The 18,552-nt window shown below is 49.6% G+C and overlaps 4 protein-coding genes across 4 annotated transcripts; 1 reads left to right on the top strand and 3 right to left on the bottom strand.

The window, feature by feature from the left end:
- Window positions 1-482: 482 nt before the first annotated feature.
- Window positions 483-5,357, bottom strand: PEX2_105320 (uncharacterized protein; the record flags this gene model as incomplete). Its single annotated transcript, XM_016747800.1, has 2 exons — window positions 483-629; window positions 696-5,357. The coding sequence occupies 2 exons, from the start codon at window positions 5,355-5,357 to the stop codon at window positions 483-485; spliced, it is 4,809 nt and encodes a 1,602-aa protein (XP_016593287.1).
- A 1,952-nt stretch (window positions 5,358-7,309) lies between these two features.
- On the bottom strand, window positions 7,310-9,306 carry has1 (ATP-dependent RNA helicase HAS1; the record flags this gene model as incomplete). The annotated part of the gene is made up of 4 exons (XM_016747799.1): window positions 7,310-7,564; window positions 7,625-7,885; window positions 7,941-8,662; window positions 8,736-9,306. 4 exons carry the CDS (start codon window positions 9,304-9,306, stop codon window positions 7,310-7,312), a joined length of 1,809 nt encoding a protein of 602 aa, XP_016593286.1.
- A 5,041-nt stretch (window positions 9,307-14,347) lies between these two features.
- On the top strand, window positions 14,348-16,612 carry PEX2_105300 (transient receptor potential ion channel family protein; the record flags this gene model as incomplete). The annotated part of the gene is made up of 1 exon (XM_016747798.1): window positions 14,348-16,612. One exon carries the CDS (start codon window positions 14,348-14,350, stop codon window positions 16,610-16,612), a length of 2,265 nt encoding a protein of 754 aa, XP_016593285.1.
- Window positions 16,613-17,644: 1,032 nt separating this feature from the next.
- Window positions 17,645-18,473, bottom strand: PEX2_105290 (putative U1 snRNP complex component Yhc1; the record flags this gene model as incomplete). The annotated part of the gene is made up of 3 exons (XM_016747797.1): window positions 17,645-18,135; window positions 18,207-18,329; window positions 18,407-18,473. 3 exons carry the CDS (start codon window positions 18,471-18,473, stop codon window positions 17,645-17,647), a joined length of 681 nt encoding a protein of 226 aa, XP_016593284.1.
- Between the last annotated feature and the right edge of the window lie 79 nt (window positions 18,474-18,552).

The raw sequence follows: 18,552 nt of genomic DNA, 5'->3' as shown, positions 1-18,552 counted from the left end.
GAGTTAATATATTTCCCTTGACATCTACACAAGGTAACACAGCAAAATATCATTCCACACCTCAAAATCGGAATAGATTATGTCTTCTCTGCATCACTATCTACACCACAACACAAAAGCTACAAAGAAGAGGCTTAGACCCCAGCACGCTCAATAGATGCACGAGAGCAGCTGCATGCCCGAAAGCAAGGCCATGAAAAAAAAGCAGAGAAACTTGGCATAAGAAAAGCCAGGGAGGCGAAGAGAAGACATAACTTCCCGCTCATCCCATGGCCATTGACATAAAACATGAAATGCAGGAAATATTGTAGACATTCAAACACGCACACACACATTGCTCATAGATTTGGGGATGAAGGAACTGAAACCAGAGTTCCAGTGAACGGTCATAACTGTCGTAAGGAGATGAGAAAGAAAAGGCAAAAGCGCTAGAGGGAAACGGAGATTGAAAATATCAACCCAGGGGTATCACAGTGCAAGTCTCAATATTGCTCATCTTCATAGTCGATTTGCGCGGGACTGCCTCGGTAGCGAGTGCGGTTGATGTTGCCCGGGCTGTAAGAGCCGGCAGATGTGAGGGGACGCGGGCCAGTTGGCTTGCGTGTGGGGGGAGAGCGGATAGCAGAGCTCTGGAGAGGACGGAAATTAGAATTTATTCACTTGAAAGGGTAGGAGGGAGCCTCTGGGATACATACTCTGGAAACAGCACGGTCGCCGCTGTAAGTTGGCTCCTCGTCATCTGCCACTTTGGGTGGACGCTCGGGAATGAGAGGGCCGGCGTCCTTGACCTTAGGAGGGCGGGGTGGACCCGTTGTACGGGTTGCGCGGGAACTGGTCTCCGAGTAGCCTGCGTCGGAGATCGGGGACAGACGCGTGGCACCGCTGACACCACTGTTGCGGTTTTGGGGAGGGTTGACCGCAGACAGGCTGGGGTTGGATTCCCATTGGTCTGAGCCAGTGGGAGAAATTGGACCTCCGTAGATCTTAGCCTCGTTTTCAAGGCGGGACTGGTAACGTCCGGTTGGGCCTTGTCGGGGCTGGGGGTGCTGCAGCTCGAGACTACCACGGTGGCCGCGGTATTTGGGCGCCTCGGACACCTGGGAAGGAACTAATGGCGAAGGGGGTCTGTTCTCATCTTGCTCGTCATCCAGGGTATAAGTGGATCGGATTCTGTCGTCTCCCTGTGGATCATAATATTTGTACTGGCCAAGGGGTGCAAGATCAGATCCGGATCGAGACTCGTCCGAGGTCGGACGTTCTTTGCGGGAAGGCTGGATGCTGTTGCGAATGCCATCGCCCATGGAGGTGGCCGTAGACTTAGACCAGCGGGAGATCTTCGGGAAAATGGACGAGCTGCTGGACTTGTGCTTGCGGGCCTTGGGAGTTGTCTCGGTGCTGCGAGCTGATGTGGCCACCGGCTTGCGTGGAGGCGTGTCAAGCGGCAATGAACCAGACCGCTCGTGATGGGGCGCATCACGGACAGGAAGATGGGAAGTCAGGAACTGGTCACCTTCGTCAAGCTCAAGGTCTTCGTCAACTTCATGGACGGTGCTGACTCGCTGGTCCGAATCTCTGCGCTGGCCATTGACCGGACGAGAAGAGCTAGACCCGTAGGGCGAGCGGCTCGTCTCGGTAGGTACTCCGTTTGGACCGGGAGTCTCGTATCCACTTGGCTCCATGCTTCCCATTCTAGTGCCACTGTGAGGACTCAAGCCATCTTGTCCGGATCGCAGGGCCTCAACCTCGCCAAGCAGCTGCTCGAGCATGCCTTCAATCTTGGTCAAATCACTGCCTGACTTGAGACTCAATCCCTTCAACGCACGCTTGAAGATGCTCTTGCGTTTGGCTTCCTCGTCAGCCGTGTTCAGCTGCCGATTCCGAGAAGCGCTGGGGGGCAATGGCCGGGGACCACCAAGCGCCTTGTGAGTCCGCTCATGTCCCCTGTCACTAGTGTCCATGATGAGATCATCTTGGTCGGCGATGAATCTCTTCATCTGCTCGAAGGAGGTGCGCATCTCAGCAGCACTTCGAACCAAAGTAACCAAAATCTCGGTATCTCTAGCATTCCGCTGGGCATCCCGAACAGTCAAATGATCCATAAGAGCCACAATGTCCTGAGACTGAATTCTCTCGATACCTCGGCCAGTGGCACTGTCGTAGAGTGGCGAGCCAACTCCGTGAGAGTAGCCACTGAAGTGGCGTTCATGACCAGAGGCAAAAGGATCGTCAGCCCCAGCAGGACTATCGAAACTACCCATTCCAGCGGCATCCGCGCCCACAGGACCTCGACTACCTTGCTTCGGGGTACCGATGCTAGGAGACATAGGATTGGCAGCCGAAACATAGCCTTCATCCTTGGCACCAGGAGGGGTACCGAACAATGGCCGGGGTTGGTTATCGCCAGAGTGGGCAGAGTAGTCATCGCCACCAAAGATATTCTGGGCGGTCTGGTAGTATTCCGCATCAAGGCCTATCTGCTGCTCGGCATTAAGACCCTTAGATCCACCGATCTGGGTATCGTAGTAGTGATCCGCTGGCGGAGACCTAGAATCATATCCCCAGTGATCTGCCTGGGCGACACCACCAATTGGGCCCTGTATAATGGACGGATTCGTATTGATTTCAGACTCTGATTCTTGGCTTTCGGCATCCGCGTGAGGGCTTTCCATTTCACGCGGAAGATTGGCAGCCATCATAGCAGAGTCGTTTATGTCCTCGACAGACTGGGTAACACTCTGAGGGGGTGATGTTGCACCCATGCGTCGAGGGAACGAGGTCTCATCGGCATTGAAAGCATCCTGGCGTTGCTTCAAGGGGCTTCCGCGGTGGACTTCACTTCCTGTCTTCTCAGGGCTTCGGCTGCCCGGTCGTTGACCCAGATCGGTTTGCGAGCGGTTCGTGGATGAGATCTGAGACTCAAGGACAGAGGGATCCATCAAGGAAGCAACGGCGGATTCAACGGCCATCGGGTGCATAAATTTGGGATTAGCAGCAATGCCGGTAGTCACAGGCTGGGCTTCTTTGACTTTGTCCATGAAGTCAACCTCGCTATCTCCGTCGTCGACAGAGCGCCTACTCTCCTCGTCATAGCCATAGAAGCCATTGTCTTGGGAGCCTTGGCGCGAGTGTTCGTATCCGAGCCCAGGTGATTCCTGGCTGTGCTGCTTGAAAATTCCGCTTTGACTGTGTGAGCTGGTGCCCTGACGGGTGGACCTCGCGAGGTTGGTACTAGGAGCAGATGACAGAGAGTCAATGGAGAGTCGAGGCTCAATCTCATTTTTGCCGTCGACGTGTTGCTCGCCGTGAGCCGAGTAATGGTCGTGGTGAGTCTCGGTATGGTCACTTGCCAAACTCTGAATTGGGCTCAGTCCACGGCTGGTGCTTTCATCGTAATAGTCACCTTCCCTTTCGTGATGCCCGGGTTGGACGGCGTCAAGGAGATTGGCCGCAGCTGCAGCTGCAATTTCCCAGTTACCACTGTCAGTTCCAGGAGATTGGCTCTGGTGATGCAGGTCACGCTCCGAAGTACTGTGCACCGAGATATTATGGTGTGACTGATTGCCATGGCGCATTCCGAGCTCATAACGCGAGTCGACCGAATTTCTAGTAGGAGTGCGAGAAGCCGGGGACATGGCCTGCCTCGGTGAACCGCGAGCAACGTCAAAGTAGGAGGCCTGCTTTTCGGGAGTGGGACTTGCCGTTCGCTCAGAGAGCAACGAGTTTCTGGTCAACTCAGAGTCGATCTCGCTGTGCATTGGCATTGGCGCAACATTGTGCTTCTGGAAAACAAGTTCGGTTTCGTTGTAGTTCATACTCTCAGTGCTCTTGCGTGAGGCACTTTTCCGGGAGTCACTATTTCGGCGGCGCTCGTTTTTGCCGAGACTCGAGTTGGAGTTGTGGTGTTTCAAAGAGGCCGCCGTGAGAGCAGAACCGACTCGGGCAGCAGCATGGGCGTCGCGAAGACCCTTGCTCCTCTGTCTGCGGATCTTGTCTTGCTCGGTGTAGTCAGGTCGATTTGCCCATCTCACCGCCATGTCGGAGCTTTCGCTGCTTTTGCTTGATTTGCGCTCCTTGTTGCGTGGAGCCGTCTCAGGAGAAAGAACAATGCCTTCGTCTTTGCTGTCCTTGTTCAGGACAACTTTAGGCTTCATGACATCTGGCGCACTGGCGTGCTTGGAGAGGCGTCGACCTAACTCATCTCTGGAGCTCGTGCCAGACGAATAAGATGTAGCCATGTCCCGGTCAAATTTACTCGTGTTGGTCATGACTTTTTGATCCTTCTTGAGCTCCTTTAACTCTGGTAGGATCAATCTCCTGATCGCATCTTCAACCGTCTCGAGTAATTTTGGGTTGTTGATAGAGGACTTGGATGCACCGGAGCGAATTGAGTACTGATCAGACTTGCGGTTTGAGGAGACTGCAGATGTGCTGAGAAGACTAGATGCAGGACTGATGATATCCTCGTCCGCATACTTGTGCCTTCGGCGACGGGATGGTTTTGTTTCGGCTTCGAGGTAATCATTGCCGCCCTTACCGTTGTGCTTGCCGCTCGAAGCATCTTGTGGTGATTCTGCAAGCTTTTCTGCCACACGATGAGCAATTCGCTCATGACTCAAACTGCGACTTCTCTGTCGGTGGGGGGTCTTGAGCAATCCCTCATCTTCGGGGGGTGAACCACGCTCCATACTCTGGCTGCGTTTCCGCCTGGGACCCGCTGACGAAGCGTTGATCATGCTATCCGGCGGCATGGACGAAACCTCCGATGACATTTGCATGTATCGGGTGTCTTGGGAGAGGGAAGACATCTCGCTCTCCTGTCCGCGGTTCACAAATTCGATTTCTACCGGCTCGCGACGTGACGAATGATGGCCCTCTTCCTCGGCTGAATTTGACGCAACGCTGTGGTCATCCGTTGCGCCCGACTCCAATTGCTTTTGTTTTGATGGTGATGGTAGGGATATCCGGTGGGTATATGACGGTTTGCGGCTACCGCTTGATTCGGTGATTTGCAAGTGGTCTTTTCTGTCCCTGGACTTTCTAGCCGACGATGGTGTAACACGTACTCGCACGCTGGGACGAGAGACAATGCCGCTTGAACCTTTCCCACCCTCGAAATACTCGATGAGTAATGAAGTATGAGAGTCGTGTTGAGATCGAGACAATTTCTCTTCGCGGTCCCGCTGTCGCCGAGTGGAGACAGTGATGGGGCTACCGTCGTCTGGGATAGAGTACGACGTTTTGTCTGTGCGGCGAGAAATGTCAGTTGCCAGATCTGTGCCCGTTGCGCTATCCCCAGTGGTATCGATGATAGATTCAGTGGGGGCGGGAAGAATCGGTCTGCGGGTGTTGACCCCCATAATGGTGAGGCGTCCTTCAACCCAATCGCATGCTCCGACGTGCTGGACCGAGGTGATGGGAGGATGAGGGGAGTGTTGTTGGGGTGATCACTGCTGCTCCGTGCTTGTTGGCACGATGGTGGGGAAGTGACAAATTGTAGGAACTCAAGAAGAGACTCCGTGAATTATTTTGATAGGAGTTGAGAGCGTACCAGCGCAGACCACGGAACAGTGGGGAAGAATTAAGAATGTGGGATTAGGAAGGAGAGAGAGAGGGAGAGAGAAAAGCAACGGTGAGTGTGCCCAAGGTGTTGCTGTCGTAGCTCGCCGATCCCCTCACATGAAAATGTGATAAGAGGAAAAGGGGGAAAGAATTCAAGATGTCTAACGAGAAATGAAAGATGAAGCAAAGGATCAGGCGAATATCAGCCGATACCCGAGTAATTAAGATGATTGCCCAGCCTCATAGAAAAAAAATTGAAGAGGCTGGATGTGTTGGCGATTGTACATCTCAGGTCCCGAGCCGCGTGGATCACCATACAAAGAGTACCTATCAGTTACTTCTGTTGTACGAGGAAGGTACTCCGTACAGGAAGGTACAAGGTACACTGTAAACAAACGGAACCCTGGAATTGATTCGGGATCGTCTTTTGGTTCCTTGGTTCTTCTCCATTTTACTTTATTGATTTAATTATTTCTTTTTTTCTTATATTGATCTTCGAAGTATTGAACAAGTCATCTTCCAAACGCTACTCTGTATAACCCTCCGTGCTTCGTGGCTGGGGTAATCTTGGCAAATCCAACCCTCCTAGCGCAACATACAATTTTCTATCACAATCACCCATTGAAATGGGGGGGAAAAACAAAAAAAAAAAAACCACTTCGGTGTACCCGTCACACACGAACACACACGGTCCACCTGCAGTTCTCCGTGGGACCCGCAAAAAGACAAGGCAAGAGAACTGGAACAAGCACACCGTCGCCCAGACGACAGAGACCCTGGAGATTGGATGATTGGGTCCAGCATCTGCCAACTCATCACACCCGTGTGCTCATGCTTTCAACCTTACCAACCTCTCCATGTGGGAATGATTGGAATTGAACAAATTTATAAAATGGTTGGCCTATCGCCGGGACGCAAAATACACCGACAATCTTTCCCAACCTTTTGGCCCCAGATTCACTATCCATGATCTTACCCTGTGACTGGACAGAGCTATACGTAGCGCTTGCAAGGGGGCGCAAGCAATTTTCATCAAGACTACTCCGTACTTGCGCAGCTGGGGGTTGAGGACTTGCTGCATCTCGTACATTAGTGGCAATCGAGCTGCCTGACTCTGTCATTGGCAAACGATTACCTAGCCACAATACTGTGTAAGATTGGCATCTTCCAATTGGATCGCTTCGGCGGGTATGGGAGATGAACATAACTGACTACATGTAGGTACCAATAATATGTACTCCGTACTTCTGTAAGGATATTCTTAGTACATGGATTTTCGCTGTACATACCTCTTCGGTAGTTCCCCTATTCTTGTTTGGAGCCCCTCGCACGTGGTAAAAGTCCGAAGCCCACATGGCTCAATGAATGCTTGCTGTGGCATTCCATGAGGGAAGGATTAAGCCTTACGGTCATCACACAGTCAGAGGTTCCATGATTGGCATCTATGTACGTAGGACTGACCCAACAGATCTCAAGCTGACTTCCTAGGCTGTTACGGTATGTACAAACCCCCAGTCAAGGCGCAAGGAGGTGTAAAGAAGAAATTTATCCATACAAAGAGCGAGATACATTCGACTCTCCTACCATTAGCCATACGAATATTCAACTCGGATGCCATCTCTCTCATGATTACAGAATAAGGGGACAAAATTGAAACCCAAATAGATATATCCACATTGCTGAACTCCAATGTCCCTAAAATAAATATGCAGAGACAATCGATCGCTTTTGATGTTCATACAGATTGTTCTCAGTCATTGTGCTTCCGCTTGAACTTCAGTCCAGCACCGTGCTTGGGCTGGCTGCCGTACGTGCGGCGTCCTTGCTGCTCCTGCTTCTTATCGCGGCTGAGGCTGGAGCCCAGCTGGATGTCAATGCGAGGTGGGGCATTGAAACCGAAGCCCTTGGCAACCTTGACGAGGTCAAGCTTGTTCACATCGAACACAGTGCGAAGGGAGTGCGAGGCATATGCTTGGAGATAAGAACGGTAACCATCCTTGGCAGACTGCACAAGTGCGTTAGTATACGAGTAACACAGATAAATGAGATGGGGAAGATAGCTTACCTTGTTGAGGTAGTAGTTCTGGCCGATGAGCTTCTCCAGCTGAGACTGCACATTGACAATCTTGGAAGCCGGGAACTCGAACTCCACAACAGGCACACGAGCATCCTTGAGGTGCTTCAAGAAACCAACCTCGGAAGGCTGGAGGAACATCAGACTGCGACCCTTGCCTTCGGCACCACGGGCGGTACGTCCGACACGGTGAATGTAGTCACGAGGATCATCAGGAGGATCGAACTGGATAATCCAATCGACAGCGGGGATCTAGAATTTAAGTCAGTTATGGAATAAACGTGATGATAAGAGTTAGGAAACATACATCCAAACCACGAGCAGCAACATCAGTACAAATCAAGGTACCTTGCTTAGCATTGCAGAACTCGAAGAAAGTATTGGTCCGCTTCTGCTGCTTCTGCTTTCCGTGCAGCTCCAGAACGGGGAGATCGATGTAGTTCAAAAGCTCGGCATGGTACTTGACACAGTTGCAGCTTGAGAAGAAGACAATAATCTTCTTCTTCAGGTTACGCTTGAGGAATGAGAAGAGAAGCAAGAAACGCTTGTCTGCCTCACACACCACGTAGCCTTGTTCCAAACCCGCCACAGTACTGTGCTCCTTACTGTGGTCGACGTTAATGTAAAGCGGTCCGGGGCGTAGGGATATCCGGGCCAGATCCTCGACTTTGGTGGTCTGTGTGGCGGAGAAGAGCATAGTCTGACGTTCTTCCTTGGGCAGAATCTTCACGATCTGGCGCATCTCATCTTCGAAACCGACTTCGAGAATTCGGTCTGCCTCGTCAATGACCAAGGTCTTCAGGTTCTTGAAGACGAATCCTTGGGTGTTCTGGAGGTGATCGAGCAAACGACCGGGTGTCGCAATGAGCAGGTTGACACCCTTCATAAGCTTCTCGGCCTCAGCGCGACGGTTGGCACCTCCGATAACGATACCGTATGTCTGCGAGTGGTGGGCCATGAGTTCACGGGCGACACCGAAGATCTGCAGTGCCAGTTCGCGAGTAGGGGACACGACGAGAACACCAGTACCTGCATCAAAAGGTCAGCCACCAGTCTCAATGGCAAGTAAATATCCGAGAAAGGTATAAGAAAAAAAACTTACCGTTTCTGGGCTTGAAGCGCAGGGCGTGCAGCATCTCAATCGCGGGGAGCAGGAAGGCCAAAGTCTTTCCAGAACCAGTCTTCGCAGCACCAAGCACATCCCGTCCGGCGAGCAAAGGAGGAACGGTACGCTGTTGAATCTCAGTCATGGTTGTGAAGCCCATGTCGTTGATACCCTGCATGGTCTTCTCGGAAAGGTTGAGCTCAGTGAACTTCTGGAGCTTGCCCTCGGTCTGGGGCAAACGGACATCTTCCATAGTAGGAAGATCCGTACCATTCACAGCCTCAGTGTCTTCGGTATCACTCTCCTCCTCCGCATCTACCTCCTCGACATCCTCAGCGACTTCGGCCTCGTCGTCGCTTTCTTCCTCGGCGCTTGGTGAAGGGCTGACCTTGCGCTTCTTGGTAGACTTCTCAGCTGAAGCCTTCGGGGTCGAAGCAACGCTCTTTTTCGGGGTCACTGCAGGGCTGGATTTGGCTTCCACGGGCTTGGCGACATCGCTCTCTGCTTTCGAGCCGTGCTTTCTCTTGCGCTTGTTGATGGACTTTGCGGTGTCCACGGGGCCAGGCATTTTGTTGATTGGTCCTGCGACAGTGTAATAATTGACACTGGAACAAATCAATCAGGGGTTTGTTTCGAATCACCTTGACCTTGTGTTTTGCAGGTCTAGATTATTGATCTCTGCGGGCGGAAATCATTCTGCTACTTTTTTTTTTCTGATCGGTAAAACGTGGCAGAACTCCACATCACGTGTTGATAGACTTGATCAGTCTGTGCCTTAACTATGAGGTGTCCACGGGTATAATTATTGACCTTGATCATGAGGTTGACCGTCTCCTGTGATTTTGGTCATTACTTGGATGTAACTTTGAGATTACAAAGACCACATGTGCTTGAAGCTCAAGGCCCCATATTTTTATAGATTAAACCCCTTTTTACTCCGTATACCCGAGAAGAAATGATACTGAGCAGGATACGCGTCTGGTGGGTTCCTACTTTACCAAGAAACATGCATAGACTGTTGGCCTGGAGGCTGTGCAAGCGCCGCTACCTTGGCCTTAATGTAAGTTAGGCAGCGAGATATTATGGTATGTGTGACATTTTTTTAAATTGACTGCTCAGTTATAATGTACATATGCCTTATGCCAAGGGCTGGGCTCCTTTGCCTTTGTCCAGGGATATTTGTCTTCAATATGCTTACAGAGTACTCTGTATCAATCATCAATTAAATGCGATACATGGAGAACCCACTTTGTACATTTTAAGCCATTTTCACCGGCTATATTCTAGCTACAACCCGTGGGCGCCAATAAGGGGGACATCTAAAATAGCTTCAAAAAGGCATCACAAGGCTAAAATGTGGTTGACTATTCTTGTGCATTAATAAGTTGCACTTCCTGAGATCTCGTGTAGTTTGCAGCCAAGTCGGCTTTCTATTCCTCCATAAGAGTTGACAAGACAGTGACTACCTAGCATACCAGTCCCAGTTTACTAGTAGAGTCAGGTGGTAGTGCCAGGTGCACATTTGCTTTCGCTCTAAGAAATACTAAATAAAGATACCTGGAAATATCGCTTGCAAACAGAAAACTGAGGAAAAGTATAGAACAAACTAGTTAACTAAGTGATATATGTTGTAAGTGCTGCGTAACTATACATAAAACATTGAACAAATCCAATTGCAGCCAAGGCAGAGATTTCTGGCCAATAAGATGCAATGATTGAACAGCGAATCAGACGATGCCAGTGGACCTAAAAATACCATGCAGCCAGACCACCCGTGGCTTAAGCGCTTGACAGTTAAGAAAATACTAGTACATGCCACTAGTACTGGGTCGTACACCCGAATACGATGGTTCCGACATCTGGAGGTCATTTCAATATCCCATTTAGCATATTGTGGGCACAGATTTCAGAACAATGTTGTACTACCGTAGATGACATTAGAGGCCGAGCGGGAAATCAAGACGTCATCACGCGCATATCAGAATACGTGATCATCCTGATCATCCTGATCATCCTTTCCTGGTGATCAGGGGGTGACAGTACAACATAGAACACATGAAGCAAGCTAAACAAATCCATAATAAAAGGGGGAGGGGATATGATTTGACACAATTATAACAAGCTCATCAATGGTCCATGCACATGGAGGTTCCTTTATTCCTGAAACACGTCTGATCCGACTAGAGGATGAAGATGACGGGGCCTTTGTCAACCTTGGAAACGAGGCTGTGCAATTGTATTAACGCTAAGGTCGGTAGATTGAAATACCACGTCGATCCTTATATCACTCCTATGCAGTCTGTTGAGGGTATTTCCTTTCATATCTTCTCAAAAGAAACACAAAAGAGTGTGTTATATTGTGATTGTGTGTATTATCATTAGAGGTGTTCTAGATCTATAGAGTCTAATTATCTTCTCGGATCTAGAATCCGGGGGTAGACTAAGAAGAATAGTGTCTACGATGCGGTACTACGTTGCCCTCGCTAGTCTTGAATTAGTGCTCGGGAAGGGTTACTCCCGGATCTAAACCCATGAAACATAAAACAGTGCAAAGATATCAGCCAAGGACTCCCGGGATCTTGGCGTTCCATCCGTTTTGGGGTTTACATCTTGCCGCTTTTTGCTCTTTAAGTAAAACCGAGCACGCCCCTAGGTACTGATTACTTTACACATGCTGATTGTCTGAGCTGTCTGATCACACCTAACTCACTGAATACCTATTACCGTGTTGTGCGGTTAAGTTACTCCGTACTCCATTCAGTAGAACGGAAATTATCCCCACACCCAGCCAACGTCGAGATTAGTTACTTTCCCACATTTCTCAGGTGCCGAAACATATCAACTTTTTGTCCTTTCATTTCACCATGATTAAACCCGAGGAGTGATTTCTCTCTGACGACCAGGGCTAGTTCAGCCTCAAAGAAAATCCCTTAACCGAAACTCAGTGCAATGTCTGGGATTGGGATCAACTGCGGATGATCAAAGATCAAGGGCACCGCCAAACTGTTTCCGCCCGCGAGGACAAAGAGTGCCTATTTCTGGCGAAATTCGCTGATTACCTATCGCCGGAAGTTCTCGTAGTTATAGTCAATGATGATGGGCTCCTTACTGGCGTCTCAACAGATTCAAATGAGGATGACAGTCTATTTGTTGCATATATTCCCTTCTCAATGATCAAATCGCTCCCTGATTGCTCGCGTGCAGATTGCTGTACAATCTTTTACTCCAAATTTGAAGAGCTTGATCCACTTGGACCAGGTGTTGATCTCTTATCATATAAAGGTGAATCCGGGACTCCTCAAAAGGTTACCTTCAAATTCAACGTCATAAAACGGCCTATATGTCTCCAGATGGCCTGGGATGAAGTCAATATTCTCAAAAATCTGCCACCACATCTCAATACAGAACCATTTGATTGTGTTATTCTCGAAGACGTGGAGTCTCAGATGATCGGATTCACAACAAAGTATATTCCAGGTGGAATTCTCGCCAATTCAACCAACCTAAAGGTGCCTTTCCGATTTGAGTGGCTGTAACAGCTTACCCAACCGGCTTATATGGCTGGATCTACCAACCGCCTGACTACAGTATACCTTTCGAGCTAGGAAAAACCCGGAATGGAGAACCATGTGTGAGAACAGGCGTGCGATCTCGACGCACTGCGATGAAGTTGGGGCAGTACTCAGAGCAGGTCGTTGAAAACGGCCAAAAATGATGAAGTAGCCGATGTGTGAAAGGTGGCGTTTAATCATATCGAATCAAAATCAGACCTCGGGATTTCGTAGGCTGCGTTATTTTCAAAAAAAATCTTCCTTTGTCATTGTCAACAACGTTGTCCTTGGGATGAACCTTAGATGTTGTCCACATCAGCACCATCGTCCACCTTTCCCTTCGAAATATCAGAGTCTTTACATCTATACCACGCAACAAAATCGTGACAGTATGCATTGAAGACTGTGCCATTGTGGGTGACTTTAGGGCTGCTCCAAGCGCTAGAGAGTTATTCCAAAAGATATTATCTGCCGATATCCTACCAGACGAAATGCCCGTACATATGTTGTAGTACGGGATGGGCTTTTGATTACGTGATACCACTGAGCAGCTCCAGACTGAAATTTACCCAGACTAATCTAGAAGCGCCCTCATAAAAGCGGCAGCTAAGGGCCCCACCCGACAGAAGAAATATTAAACGGAGTGCATACTCCATACTCCGTACTCCGTAGTAGGCAACGACTTATAAGTGTGGATCTAGAAACTCTGAAATCTGAAAGGGACACTTTAAATTTAATTATTAGCGAGTAACCAGGACGAAATACTTGCTGTGACGAGCCTACTCCGCATGGAGCACCGCATGGAGCAGTCCATTAAGTTGATACATAGTTATGTCCATGCCCAGGTGTGTATTCATATGTTCAAACTTACCATTGTACGTAACGGTCCGCTGTATTCGGCATACTCCACAGCTGGGGGCAACAGTTCCTTTGGTTCAGTGTAATACAAGGTTAATATTGGCATATGCGACTTTGTCTCTAATAATAATCCCAAGGGCCATGGACCCGCCTGATTCCGCCACGATCAACTGGTTTCGGCAATTTAAGTACGCGTATACGACACACGAAAAGAGAAATTTGATTTTGTTGAGAAAGAGAATAGAGTAAATAGAGTAACTGGAGTAAATATAATTAAAAATAGTGAATAGACTGAAACGAATAAAGGGAAAGAAAGGGAAGAAACCTTGGAAGCAAGTGAAACATTATGTAAGTTCTTCTTGGAGATGACATTCTGTAGAGGGTTGAAGGGGGGGAAGGTGCCCATGGGTAGCCGTAAGGAACAAAACCCAAACATCAATACAAAACAATACCATCCTCTGATTGGTTCAAAGTTAGCCGCCCCTGTCCTCTTACAATACATGACCACATACCTTGCCAGTGGAATGGCGACGGTCAGTCCAGGCAATGTCTTTCCCACCCTTGTCGACTGTCCCTGAGAGCACAACCCGTGGACTCTTCTTCTCACTCTCATTCTCTCATTGTCTCTCTTTTTTTCTCTTCTCTTCTTGCTAGGGAAACCTTTGTGTTTACTTCAAACCCACTTTCTCCCCCTTCAAGTCTATTACTCCTTTACTCCTTTTTCGGCCATACTGTGTATCGCCAGTCCGCTCACTCTCGACATTTCGCTTTTTCGCTTTACTCGACCTTACTCGATCTTACTCGACCTTACTCTCATTCAGGATCTGACATACTCTCATTTATCTACAAATTCAGCTTCTGCCGATTCCATAACCTACCTTACGATCACTTCTACGATCCGTTTAGATTCAATGCCCCAGTGAAAGGCATTCTCCACTCAACCCTCGACTTTACCCCGACAATTTGCGCCAAATATACAGTACAGTCGCAGTCCGAGGAGACATTGAGAAATAGCTGGGCTCCACACCGATCAAACAACATTCGGCCGTACGAAAACTTCCGCATCCGGCGGCTGGCAACGTGGTACTCTGGAGTGCCACTGACACGGAACCTGTCAGATCTTTTCCCCTCGCCCTGATCTACCACTGGGAACCTATCCAGTGCTTCGCAACTTCCTCCAGATATCGAACATACACCAAAATGCGGTTAATATCGCTTCTCACCTGCTTTGTCGCCTTTCTGGCGCCGCTAGCCTCCGCCGTTCAGCTCCTTGAATCAAATGCACTCAGCGTGTGCATGGAAAGTAGCAACTTCACGGCAACATATCTCAACGTCGTCTTCTACCCAGGAAACAATTCTCTTGAGGTCAGCTTTGATGGCGTCTCATACATGGAAGGTAAGGTTGTTGCGGAGGTCATCCTTACCGCATATGGCTACGAGGCATACAAGAGCACCCTTAATCCTTGTGCGATTTCTGGCATGGGTATGTGCCCAATATCCGCTGGGCCCATGGATTTGGGACCCCTCTCTCTCGACCTGCCAGCTGGTACTTCGGACAAAATTCCTGGTATTGCCTACACCGTGCCTGATCTTGACGCCAATGTGCGGATTGTCATCAAGACCCTCGACACTAATGAAAAGATTGCTTGTGTCGAGGCCTCGCTTTCCAACGGCAAGACCGTTAACCAAGCCGGAGTGTCGTGGACAACCGCTGTCATCTCCGGACTAGGTCTCGCTGCATCCGCCATAACCTCCGGGCTAGGTCATTCTAACACTGCCGCTCACGTCGCGGCAAATGCGCTCTCCCTTTTCGGATTCATGCAGTCGCAAGCCATTATTGGCATGACCGCCGTTCATATGCCCCCAATCGTGGAATCCTGGACCCAGAACTTCCAATGGAGCATGGGGATCATCCCCGTGGGATTCATCCAGACGATTGCTACCTGGTATCAGCGGGCAACCGGTGGAACCCCATCGACGATATTGTCACAGCTTGGGGATACTTCTGTGGAAGTCCTCAAGCGCCGCAAGCGTGACTTTGCCGACCCAGCAATGAACCTTTTGAAGAGAGCCACAGGACCAATGATAGTCAAGCGAGCAACCGGCATGGTCAAGAGATCATCCGACACAAGCCAGAAACTTCTTGTAGTTCGAGGAATTTATCGTGTTGGATTCCGTGCGGGCATGGAGGATACCAACATTTTCCTCACCGGCCTGATTTTCTATGCGGTTTTCACCTGCATTGTCGTTATCATCGTTACCGCCTTCAAGGGAATCACTGACTTACTTGTCAAATCTGGCAAAATGAAGAGCGACCGGTTCCAGGACTTCCGCAATGGATGGAAGACAGTTCTGCGTGGTATCTTGTTCCGACTGACTCTCATCGGTTTGCCCCAAATGTCTGTTCTTTGCCTCTGGGAGTTCACTCAGCGTGACTCGGCCGCCGAGGTTGTTTTGGCAGCGGTCATGCTTCTTTCTATGCTCGTCTCTCTTGGGTGGGCCTCTCAAAAGGTTATTCGGCTAGCAAAGCGTTCAGTGACTATGCACAAGAACCCTGCATACATTCTTTACTCTGACCCATCCTGTCTGAACAAGTGGGGATTTTTGTATGTGCAGTACCGAGCAACGGCATACTACTTCGTCGTTCCGTTCCTCATCTACACCTTGATCAAGGGTATGTTCGTCGGCCTAGGCCAGCCTGCACCAATCGTTCAAACCGTGGCTTTGGTGATCCTTGAGCTAGCCATGCTGGTTGCTGTTTGCATTCTCCGACCTTGGATGGATAAGAAGACTAATGTCTTCAACATTTCCATTGCTGCCATCAATTTCCTCAACTCCATCTTCCTGCTTGTTTTCTCGGATGTGTTCAACCCCCCCGGCATGATGATCGGTGTCATGGGTGTCGTCTTCTTCGTTTACAATGCCGTGTTTTCTTTGGTTCTTTTGATCCTGGTTCTGATCGCCTCGGTTTATGCTGTTGTGTCCAAAAACCCCGATACTCGCTACCAGCCCATGCGTGACGATCGTGGCTCATTCATCAAGGACCAAACCCAGCTGACTACTGAATTGGATGCCTTGGGTGCTACAGCGCGTGGGGATATGAAGCCTGGGCAATATAACAACAACCCATTCGATGATGATACTGCCTCTATCTCCAGTGGAAACGGTGCTACCGTTGGCCGCCAAATGGAATCAACATACCCACCACAATCAAACTACCCGCCGCACGGTTCTGCGGCCCAAGCGCCTCGGTCACCAGTTGACCCATCTGTGCCACTGTTCCCCAGTAACGCGTCCGGCCATCACAATCCTCCCCCCGGATACGACCATTACGGTCGGGCTCCTTCACCCGCCGGAAGGAGCTTTGATAACACCTCCCCTGTGGGCCAATCTGCTTTGTCGACAACCTATCGAGCGCAAAACAGTGCCAGTCCTTGGCAGAGGGGTGCTGGCTACGACCATTAAAAAGTGTCACTGGTCTCCTATTTTGTCGCTTCCGAGATGAAGATATGTGATTTTGTTTTAGCGCGGGATACCGATGGTCTATGATTTTCCAATCGCCATTCCTCTGGGTTCGGGTTTCTTTTCTTTTTTGCTTCTGCACAAGTCTGCAGCATCCTCGTCACTTCAGATAAACTTCTTTTCTTAATTCGCTCCATTGCTTAATGGTGTGAGCCTTTGTCACCTATCCCTTCCTTTCCGTTTACTTTTTCCCCCTTTTTTTTTTTCTTTTTTTTTCTTCCTGGTCCTGAATCCTTTTGAGGTGTATTTCCCGTTTTTTTTTACTACCACTCGGCGTTCTTTGATGCATTCTGGGTTTGGTGATCGGCCTTGAGGGTTTTTCTTTTCTTTTTTGTTGGCTTTGCAGTATGTCTGCTGCCGATGGAATATATTTTCAATTTCTCCGGTTTGAACCAAGGCAAAATTTCTCACCCTATACGCCAGCATTCTGGAGGTAATCTTAGTGTATATGAGATTAATATCATCAAAGATTATACATAGAAAAGTCGATTTCACAACTTAAGACCTTCTCCCGCTATTTTTGCGGTCAATCTATCGATGGAATTGAGAATGGGGGCGAAATCTATAAGAATATATATATTCACCAAGACATCTCAAAGACTAGCCAAAAAGACGTTACAAGGCCACAAACGCAGCCGACTATTCTTGCCTACATACGCCGATACATGATTTATATAGATTTTCCTTGAGACTTCTAGGGCTTTAGATCTCTTATAAATAATTCAATTCCATGAACTGATAACAGCCCTACTTGTCGAAATCGACTAGAACTTCAAGAGACTATATTTATTGTACGAGACACAATGTTCGAAAAGTAAAGAAACGTAAAAAAAAGAAATCGCTATTTTATACTAATAGTAAAGAGTAAAAAAGAACCATGAGAGATGCCATGCCATGCCCATGGCACCACATCGGAAAAAATAAGGTATCAGAAACAGAACCACTTACGAACCAACCCCAAGATCGCGATCATAATCACCACCGTTGATCCATCCCACCGGGGGGCCCACCTCCAGGGGGAGGAGGATACCCCTCCAAGCCACGGGGGCCAGTAGGAATCTGCGACGGACCACCAGGCCCCATACCGGGCTGACCAGGCATAGGCGGGAAGCCCGCAGCGCCGGGCGGAGGGATGGGGAAGTTGGGGAAGCCACCTGGGGGCGGGATTGGCAGGTTTGCGCCCTGGGGCATGTTGGGGAGAGGCGGGGGGAAGCCGCCTGTTGGCGGGGTTCCGGCGGCGCCAGGGAAGGGAGGTGGGAAGGGGAGGCCGTGGGCTCCTGGGGCTGTTGGGTGGGGATATTGATTAGTTTGGTTTGGTCCGGTGTAGGTTGGATATGCTTGTCTCTGCTTCTTGAGGGGAGGGGGTGGAGTTGGAAATGGGTGGGACATACGAGGTAGCATGCCTGGGGCACCGGGGGCGCCTGGTGGAGGGATGCCGAAGGGGGGAGGGGGCATGCCTGGCATGCCTGGTCGTCCGAGTGGTGTTAGCTTGTGTTCTGGATTGGCTTTTAGGAGAGCATGGGAGGGAGAGTCATACCCGGGAATCCGAAGGGAGGCGGGAAAGCACCGGGGGGCATCATGTTGGGGGCTTGTTGGCCCTCTGCGGCGTAGGAGGAGGTAATGGAGTCGATGACGGACTGGGCCTTTTCTTGACCAATCTCTGTAGCGGGTTCACATGGTTAGCTATCATTCAGCTGTTGGGGTTGGCTGCCTTGCTGCGCCATCGGTCAGACGTACGTTGGTAATAGTCCACCACGTTTCTCAGGTGGTTTCGGCCGGAGTTATGCGCCTTGCGCACGCTCATTGAGTCGTGGGTCAGGTAGACATCGCAGTAGTCGCCTATTAGTTGAAGTGGGGGGTTAGCAGTGTGTCGCTTGATGTGG

The sequence above is a fragment of the Penicillium expansum genome, assembly GCF_000769745.1.
Source record: "Penicillium expansum strain MD-8 chromosome Unknown contig362, whole genome shotgun sequence".
NCBI lineage: Eukaryota > Fungi > Ascomycota > Eurotiomycetes > Eurotiales > Aspergillaceae > Penicillium > Penicillium expansum.
The sequence above is the reverse complement of the archived record's forward strand: the minus strand, read 5'-3'. Positions and strand labels throughout refer to the sequence as shown.